This window comes from Hetaerina americana, unplaced genomic scaffold (assembly GCF_022747635.1).
Source record: "Hetaerina americana unplaced genomic scaffold, ioHetAmer1.1.p SCAF_10, whole genome shotgun sequence".
NCBI classification, from domain to species: Eukaryota; Metazoa; Arthropoda; class Insecta; order Odonata; family Calopterygidae; genus Hetaerina; species Hetaerina americana.
Window position 1 is genome coordinate 21,695,055 of NW_027286070.1, and position 10,488 is coordinate 21,705,542.

The window sequence follows — 10,488 nt, forward strand, 5'->3', positions numbered from 1 at the left end:
TATTTCAACATATTTATGAAAATCAAAATACGAGGGTAGGCTGAAAACTTCTGCACACATGCTAGTAGATCACAAAGAAAAACAAATAGCAAGATTAAGCAAAAATTAAATTTAAGTAAAATTCTTAAGTTTCAAAATAATGTATTTATATTTCAACATAGTCACCATTAAGGCTAGCACATTTCTCCCAACGTGTACATTCCGTTACTGAAAAACTTCCGAATTTTCTCGAATCCAGGACTCGACAGCTGCCTTCGCCTCATCGTTCGAGGTGTAATGATTACTCTTGAGGTGTCTTTTGATTTGAGGGAAAAAATAAAAATCGCAAGGCGCAAGATCGGGGGAATAAGGAGGGTGTGAAATCGGTTCAAATTTCAGGCCTCGCAGAGCCTCTCCAGTTGTGCGCGAGGTGTGTGGACGAGCGTTGCCATGCTGCAAGATTATTGGCGTCAGGCTGCCTTAAACACGACAAGCTCGACGTCGGACATATTTTAGAGTCTGTATATACTGCGGAGAATTTTCGCTGCCCCTCGTTCCAGAAAATCGGCTACTTAAATTCGGTGAGCATCCCAAAACACTGTCAATAGAAGTTTTTTTGCAGATGGTGGGCTTTTGAACTTTTTCTCGCTCGCAACCACGAAAGTTTACTACCCATCGATATACAGTAGACCTATCAACAGCATTGTTACCATTAACAGCCTTTAAACGACGATGAATGTCAGTAGGAGTCACTTTTTCAGTAGTTAAAAATTCGACAACAGCACGCTGTTTAACCTGCGTCGACATAGCACTAGAACACGTCTCCATACTTCCGTTTCTCAAAATACACTGGATGAATGAAACGACCTCAAACCTGCGCATGTGTGTTGAGGGGAATGTTACTTCAATATGCCACCAAGATTGCGTCGGAAAGTCATTTGGTTATGGTGCACAAGCATGTGTGCATTATTTTTCAGCCTACTCTCGTAATAATGAAATAACTAGAGAGCGTTTCCCATAGTCGCCTGAGTAAACATAAGAAAACGGAATCGTGCAAAATTCAGCAATTTGGAAGCCGTTCGGTGGAAAGGTCATTTGGTGATTTTTGTTACATTAGGCACACAAAGAGAAACCTTTCAGACTTTGAGCTAGAGTTCGCATCATGCTAATCGAGCGAATAGGAGAGTGGAATATCGCTAATGCAAGATATATAGATCGATTGAATATTAACTTTTATTTGAAATAATTATGAATCTATCCAGTCACATTTTGCGAAAATTCGTTCTGAACGTGGGTCAGTTTTGGAGATTCCTGATTCAACACATTGAATGTGGTCGTTAAGTCATAAGAGCCTATGGGTATACTCCAATTGTAAGAAACACTTTTATTTTTGTCAGCACCATTATACTATCCCCGAAATCGCACCAAGATGGCTTATCTCGAGACGACCCTCGCAGCGAAGAAAGGAACTTAAATACTTTGCGTGATTTTGTCCTCTACTAACGCTCCCCAGTGCAGTCGTTGATATTGGACTGTCTTGACAGTGATAATGACATAAATTAGGTGCGTGAGCAGCGGAAAATTTTGCACTGAGTACTGTTTGCATTAAAATATTTACGCCACTAATGACCTATTATTTATTTATCCTTACAGATGGTTACAGGCGTGGTATTAGCAGAAATCAACGGGGTTCGAGTGATCACACTTTAAAATTTGGCGTGGGATGATGTTGGTTTATCTGCAGTAGGTGAAAATTCACGGTGGTAAACCAACGTCGCAGTTTCTTGGTCAAATGTATTATTGTATGTAGTATTTTGATGGGTGTCAACGAGTGATCGCTTGTTCCTTGTTCATAATTCCTTGCTTGTTTGTTTAATTATCTGTGACTGCTATAACTACATGGTAAACAAAATGGTACGAAGCTAATGGCTTTTTTACCACAGCATTTGAGGAAGTTTTAAGTAATGTCAGTATATGGGATCCTCACTAACTTGGATTAAGTGTCGAATTGGATCGCGTGCAGCGTAGAGGAGCTAGATTTGTATAGCATTGTTATGATAAACTTAGTAGTGTATCTAATATGTGTATTGAGGAGCTAGGCTGGGAATCTCTTAATGGAGCGAAGGTGAAATTACAGATTAAATATCTTGCACAAATTGGTAGGACGTCTATTTAGCAGGGATGTTGAAAATGTATTATTGCTCCCATCTTACTATGGTAGGAGAGATCAGTCAATAAAATTAGATAGATCAAGTGTAGAACAGATAGATTTAAGGTGTAATTCTTTCCACGAACGATAAGTGATTAGAATAACTTTGTACGACAGTGGCAGGGTCATATTTGGGTCAACATTAATCTGGTGTGTCTGCTGTTCACCCCCAGCCACACACCCTAGTGGTAGCTTACAGGGTACTAAAATAAATAAATGAAGTTATGAAATATATAGCGACAAATACATAAGAATAAAAATTTTGCTACCAAAAGTAAAACCATAAACCCAGTAATCAACCCTAAGGTCTGTTTGGTAGGTAATGATAGAGTTCACCCAGGACTAAGCCCGACGGCGCGTGAAATTCATGCATCAGGGTAGGGGGGCCAGTTCCTTTCCCCGTGCCGGTTAGCCAGGAATATCTGGTACCCTGAATAGCTACGGTGGAGCTGCAGGTGCCCAGAGTGCCCGGGAATCGAACCCGGGCCCCATGGTTAGTAGTCCAACGCTCTACACCTGGACTACCGCGACCCACCTACTAAAAGTAAGAAAAAAATGATCCCCATTTGAATTGATATTAATCAATTTTGCAATTATTCAAATCGCAAAAATATGAAAATAAGAAAGAACAAAAGAGGGCCTCCAAAGGGTAAAATTATGCATGAGTTTAGCGATGCAGTGACACAGCTAATTTTTCATTCCATGGCAGCTAAAAAGAATAAATTTATACCGAACCTAATTCATTTCTGAAACATCGTATCGTATTTTCAGGTATTTTCAGGTCAATAGAGAAATAAGAGTCACGGTAGTTAAAAAAAAAGCATTTGCAGCCCTTTTTAGGTACCTCGACGGAGGCCATGAATAGATTATGGGAAAAGAGGTAAGAAAACTCAGCGCCGGTGTCCTATACAAAAGACCCGAGACTATCTGACCATCCAACGAACGAATGGGTACATACATAACTAAGAGTATGATATTATTGAGTGTGGATTCTAATGAAAACTATCCTCAACCACCGAACTATGAAGCAGGACCCTCGATGTGGGAAGCCAGTGTTGGCCGTCACAGCAATTAGATATTCCCAAGCCTATTTCATCAACTAAAACTAGTATGCCCTAGGATATTTCGAATTCTACATGCTTATCTTCGCGCTTTCTGTGACTGAAAATTTAGTGTAACCTGTCTTCAGACTAATAAAAATTTAATTCTTTCCTGCCTAGCCTACTGGTTCTAGGCGTACAACTTTTATGTTTATTTCGCTCGAAGTACAGTTAGATATATCAGAAAATAATCTGGATTGGTGAAATTACCGTGCGTACTTATCGAAGTCTCATTCGTTATGGATTCCATAAAAGGTGAATTTACCAAATTCTAAAGCATCGTTCATGGAAACCACCACCTCGTGGGGCGCCGCTGCAATTTCGTATAAAATACCAGCATCAAAAATACCTCTCAAGCGAGCTTTCGCCACGTAGTGGCATCTTGCGAGCAATGTAGAAACCATTTACTCACACCAAACGTATGAGGAAGGCAGGAGATTTCATGGCTTGCTATTGAAAATTTGGTACAAAGTTGGAAAATCATTACTGTTTACCTTGCGTGCCGAGAAAGTCTCAAAATTTCTTTAAAGAACAGAAAATTCTACTGCCAAAGGATTTTTCGTCGAGTCATCAAGAAAACTATTAAATGTGCTACATTTAATTTTTGTTAACTTGGCTAATATAACAATTAAACCGCTTATTGCGTTCTTTTTACTTGTCCTTATATTGTTTGTTGCTTTCCAAGTTATATATATATATATATATATATATATATATATATATATATATATATATATATATATATATATATATATATATATATATATATATATATATATATAGTGTATGTGTGAATGTATGTATATACATACATATATGTGTGTATATATATATGTATAAATACATATATATATATATAAATATACTATTTATAATTAACACTGAATTCTAAGTCGGAATGTCAGGCTTATATTTCGAGATACTAACAACGTCGTAACAGCAATTGGCCTGCTCAGTCATCCTCATTTATAAGGAATACAATTTAGAGAAATGCATACATTTCCTTTGACATATCCATCAATATTACTACCTGAATCATAATGTGATACAAAAAACACGAATTACAATGGCATTGTGGAGGTATATTAACATTGCTCGAAAATGCTGCAGGTAGAACCAGTATTTTACTAACCGCTAAAAATGGTTCCATAAGTAACTGGCCACATTTACGTGTGTGTTCGTTAGGTATGTATCTATTACGCAAATTATTTACCTCTCAATTTCCCCCGGAGAGTTGAACTGTTTTCCTCCTCTTGAGTCACAGCCGAACATGGAACATCTTCTAGGTGCCATAGCTGATTTCTAGAATATTCAACAGGAAGAGATCACAGAAAACTCAACTTCTTTCGAAGCTATCGAGATTCAGTTTGAAGCGAAATTGGATCCTTTCCCTCGAGGATGCTATCCCCCCCACCTCCTCATTTAGGAGGATGAAGATCACTTGGCTTCTTCAGTTAGAAAATCCTTTCGCAAATGCCCCGGAATAAGGTCGAAAAATCGGTGGACAGACAACTGACACCGGCTTTCTTGTAACCGTTAGTCAAATGACTAACAATTAGTGATATTCCGGAAGCATATTTAACTTTCCAAGAGCAATTGAATATAATGATAATTAATAATCTATTTCAACTTCACAAGCATTTCCTTTATTTCCATTTCGCACGAACCAGTTTCTTATTTCCAAAGGTCAAATACGTAATATACGTTTTGAAATTAAGGTACACAGTCGCAGCATGAAAAAGTATTTATCATAGGAGTTATCTTGGAAGTTAATAAAAAGGTCAATTTGATGACCATCTATGGTACACATTGCAAAGTTACCAAACAATTATTCTGGATTGCCTATTTAAAATCTTATTTATTAGATTTTTGAACAATCCGCTTTCCTATCAGATGTAATATCGATTTTCATCTGTTTTCTTCGTATCGTTTGCCTCAACATATCGCTCTGCATGGTAATTTGAAAGCCATCGTGAAATTATCTCAGTGATAACTAATAAGTTTCACATTTGACATATTCAAAATGTTGGCCTTGCATCCAAAAGTTATTACTAAAAAATGATCAATCAAATAATTTGGATGTGCACATTTTGGCCGACTTAGAATGTTAATAACGCTGTTAAATAAGCACGAAAGTTATGTCCACTGTTAAACATGTAGAATCTGTCGTTTGTGGTGAAAATGATGCCAACACTGAAACAGACGAGGGAGTTGACATGTGCGAATCATCGAACCAAATGGCCTCCACGGTAGCTGCGGAAGGTGAGGACTTATTACTCAATGATCTACTCGATTCGCTTGCCAGCAGCAGTGCTCATTTTAAGAGCCAGCAAATCGGAGACCCGGATTTGACTTTTCTTCAGAAAAGATCTATTGCTGATGAATTGCTGAAACGTAACCCTGGCCAATTCCTGGCCCGGTTCGGTACCAACATAAAACTTCCGCATCTTGAATATTTTTCCTCAATGAAAGGGAATTATGAAGTAGATTTCTATCTCAAGAAGCTTCAAAGATACCACTGCAAAAAATCGAGTGAAGTTGATGTTAAAAATAGACGTTATGAAGCTTTACAAAAATTGATTAGTGAAGGCTCATATTTTAGTGAAGAGGAGATGAAAAATAGAAATCCTCTTCTGTACGAACAACTAATAGGACAACACTTGACCAAGGAAGAAAGAGATGAAAGAGTCAAGGATTATTCTAAAATGACGTTAGTACTTACTCGTTCGCCTGAATTATATAATTATATGTTAAGTGCACGTCTAGATGTTACCTAGTAATGAGGAAGCATTAACTAAGGCAGCTGACCGTCTAGTCATAATATTCACCCACATTAATGCATTTAAACCATTATTTTTTAATTCTTGGTGATACCATTCCAGATATGTTGGCTACCTTTTAGATCGTATGGACCGTGACAGCCGAAATGAACTGCAACAAAAACAGCAAGATGAAGAAGATGGAGCTACTGAAGAAATTGATACAGATGATGAAAGCTCAATGGACGACGAAGATGAAATGGATAGGGAACTTACGGAAAAAGAAAAGGATGTATTAAGGCAAGAATTCGTCAGCAGCATGTACCATAGTTTCCTCGAAGGAAAAGACTCAGATTTTGATTATAGGTAACTTTGTGTGAAATATTGCATTTATTATGAGAAAAATTGACCGTTGATTTCAAATTATTCGGCCGTAAGTCGTCAATCACCACAATTAAAAATGAACAAAGGCCTAACTGTGATTTCTCATGTTATTACTCTTGTGTGAAATATGATGTCACTTTTATGTGATTGCTCTTGTACACTATTCACCTTTATCATAAATCGCATGTTTTTTATAATACGATATTATATTCAGTTGAACAGTGAAATGTATTATCGCCTTTTAATTTCGTTATTAACAATATTAAAGATATCACTATGCAACTTATTTTGCAGCTCAGTTGATTTTAATACCGACTATGACACACACAAAGATATGGAACAGGATGACGAGGAAAAGTATTTTGACTCCGAGTCACCAGAATCATTGAAGCAAGAAAACATTGCTGCTGCAGAAGTTGATCATGATGAGGATGATGAATTGGATGCCTACATGACCACTCTAAACAGTTAACAGCAAACATTTATTTGGTGATAACTTAAAAAGTTATTTTCAGTATTGTATATACTATTCAAATAAAACTTTATATTAAAGTTGATCAGGTGTTTCACAATTAACTTATGTGTATCCATCAGCTTGAGACGATGTTAATATCATGAACTGTGAATATTTAATTCCCTATTCAGTATTTTAAGATTTGGATACCCTGGATAAATACATCCAGTGTGTCCAAATCTTGTTCGGAATGTCATATTATTTTCCTGATAGTCCATTATGTTGGCTTGTGAAGAACCCAATGTAATCTACAATTGAAATTGAGATAAAATATTATTAGTATCAACCCATTAGGACTTCTGCTAGTCATTTCAATTTTTAATTTATTTACATGAATGTGGCATTCTTCCACTATCTAAAGGGAATGGTCTTAATGAGATACATAATTTACTGAGCTAGTGTGTAAAATAAATTATTATACATTTATTGTAAAATACAAAGTAAATTGAAAGGTAACCTTTACCCTCTCCAAAATAGTAATATAATAATATCCATCTAGAATAATGATCAGGTGTTTTTCCAGTGATTATTTTGGATAATGCTCTCCCAGGATTTCTGCAAGATCTGATCTTCCATAACATATGCTTCAACAAGCAACTTGCCATCCGCACTATGAATTACAGAGGACAAGGATGAATTGTGCATGAAAGACCTTCACCCACAATATTCACGTTAGATGCGTAGAACCTAACTTGAAAGAATATCCTCTGAGAAGTGGAAGCTGGATAGGGTTAATAAATTAAGGGTAATGGGTTTGCAGTTTTATGTACTTCTTTCGCACCAAGGATTTCATTAGTCACTTGAAGATTAACATCACCTTTCACGTGAAAGAGCTTATCTCGTCATTAAAGGAAATATGTAGGTGTATGATATTTGGCAGAATTTATTGATTGGAATGAGACCCATACAAATCTTCTAGGGGAACAGAAAATCACAATGGACTTAAAAACTTGAGTAAAAGTGTATATTCAGATTAAAGGGGAAACTGGACACTGTTGATTGCTAGGGTCTCAATTAATGTCAAATACTAACTTAATTAGAAAATTATGAAATCTGTGCTTAAATTAATTTAAATTATGAGTAAGATAAAATAAAAATTTATTTTGTACTTGTATATGAATATTTTACCCAAGAATAATGTTATAGTGTATCAAGTATTTCCTGATCTATTCTGGAGGCCAGTTAAAACTCTATTTTATAGAAATTCCGCAAGATATATTTTGTCTACATAGCTACTTAATTTGACTAACTTCACCTACATGGTCCAAGAAGTTTTCCTGTTTGAGCTATGAACTGATTTGTATGAATTCATAAGTTCATATCCATAGGACATAAAATAAAAATACTTCTATTTTTCAATGGGCATAATAATTAATTATATTTGTCAAAACTTATGTTTTTCCATGTGGGTTTGCAAAATCATAAATCATTCTATAAATAATATACTACTACCTAAAATAATCCCTAATTGGAAACAATTGGTTGGAATTGGAGGGGGATTGATGGTCAATTAAAAATGCATCCACAATGCAAAAATTTAGCCTTAGAATTCCTAAAAAGTTCCTAATATTACCTCGAATTCATAATAAGAATAATCAAACAAATTATTATTCAGGATTACTCATTTCTGTCATTGCATTTTAAAGAGGACATGTATTTCCAATTTGATGTGAATGTCTTTAATAAGTAATTTCCCAATACTTTTCCATTATTATCATTTGCCTTGTTAACATGGCATAAAAAGTCCTTAAATTCCTTGCTATGCATTACAATAACATATTCTTTAGCTCTGCATACTTTCTCACTCCCTTAATCCCATCTAACATGCCTATTCTTTTTCCACTCTCCCTTGCTTTCCTATAATTTTCCCATTTAGTACAATTCAGCCCAACACTTAGTATCTCCAACATCCACTTGCCCTGCCTTTGAATTTATTCCAATGGCCTTTTCTCATCTCTGACCATGCCTAGAACTTCATATTCTGGTGCAATCTGGTGGCTGTGACGTGGACTATAGCCCTGCCCACTAGCGGCCCTAGTTGCCCGACACCCATGAGCTCTCTGCACTAGGTGGATCATCGAGCTATGTGTAAGGTGTCAGTTATGTTAGTTTCTGTCTTTGTTTATACTGTTTGTCGAAATCATGGAGCAACAAATCAACATCAAGTTTTTGGTGAAGTGCAGTAAAAGTTATGAAGAAATTACTGAAATGCTGATACCTGTTTTCGGTGATAATGCTCTGAAGAAAACATCCATTTTCAAGTGAATTTAATCAAACCAAAAAAAGCCGAACAAAATAGATGCCCCCCCCTCTTTCTGCATGCATGCATTTCCATTGCAAGACTGATCATGGAATTCGAATTACCCAAATTTATTTTAATATAGACAGCAAAATGAACACAACTGTTATAGCCTGTTCAAGGGTAAGTTGGCCGAAGCACATGCACAGTAGCCAACTGCTCATGTGGGTTTAGCCCATGCCAAATGATAAAGTAGGTAATACTCTAAGAGGGGAGACATCCATTAACATATGGTACAATGTATATGTTAGCGATTTGAAAGGAAAAGATACAAGGTGAGGTTATGCTAGTTTCCTTTCCGTTACCCAAATAGGCATGCTTGTTTACATAAGATTACATGCCTAAGAAATGCACTCCCCTCAACGAGCAGTATTCTTAACTTGGGCTCACCCAAACCAAAATCAGTCTTCATGAATACCATTAGCTTAAATGTACCACTAAAACATACCCCCTCTCCTATACTTTATTCCCCTCTCAAATGACAAGGTTAATGTGAACAGACCCTACAATGAACTTAATTTGTGTGTAAAAATTGCAGATGCATATGATCACCTAAGTCCACAGGGTCTTGGAAGCCTAGGTCACAAGCTAATTAAAGAGACTGCAAAGTCAATTAGTCAAAGTAAAGACCGCAAAGCCTATAGTTGTTATAAAAAGTTACAGGAAAACTTTTGTGTCTTTTATTTCAACTTCAGGTACCTCCAGATTTAGATAAGACTGGGACCTGTGTCATTATTAGAAAAGATCTCCACACAGCTTGTCGCACGTTATTGTAAATTGTCAGTTTAAAAAAATATCTCTCTCTGAAAGTTCATTAATAAATCTAAAGCCACTCATTTGGGAAAAATCATCTGGATCTGACAAAACTTCAGCTATACCAGTGGCACGTAAAGCAATGAGTGATGATTCAAATAAAAAATACCTAATCAGTTTCCAAACACTTGGGAGAAAATCTCAGAAAATGAGCAGCATGTTCATTGGGAAAAAGTTGGGAATGGCAAGCTAAAAAACAAATGGCTCTCTAGTTTATTCTATAGAACTATTTTCCATCAAAATGATTTTATTTGGTTTTACCTACAACTACATGGATTTTTGAGTAATCCAAAACTCAAGGTATAAATAGATGGCAGTATATGTGCTCCATAAATTATAAAATCACTTTATTAAACTAATTTTAAATACATTATGTACAGATATACCTATATGACATAGCATAATAGATTCCAAGTATAATGCTAAGAAAG

The 10,488-nt window shown here is 36.0% G+C and overlaps 1 protein-coding gene across 1 annotated transcript; it reads left to right on the top strand.

Annotated features, from left to right (window-relative positions):
• The first annotated feature begins 5,238 nt into the window (after window positions 1–5,238).
• On the top strand, window positions 5,239–6,988 carry LOC139698333 (coiled-coil domain-containing protein 97). The gene is made up of 3 exons (XM_071597240.1): window positions 5,239–5,998; window positions 6,171–6,413; window positions 6,726–6,988. Exons 1-3 carry the CDS (start codon window positions 5,427–5,429, stop codon window positions 6,901–6,903), a joined length of 993 nt encoding a protein of 330 aa, XP_071453341.1. The 5' UTR covers window positions 5,239–5,426; the 3' UTR covers window positions 6,904–6,988.
• The last annotated feature ends 3,500 nt before the right edge of the window (window positions 6,989–10,488 follow it).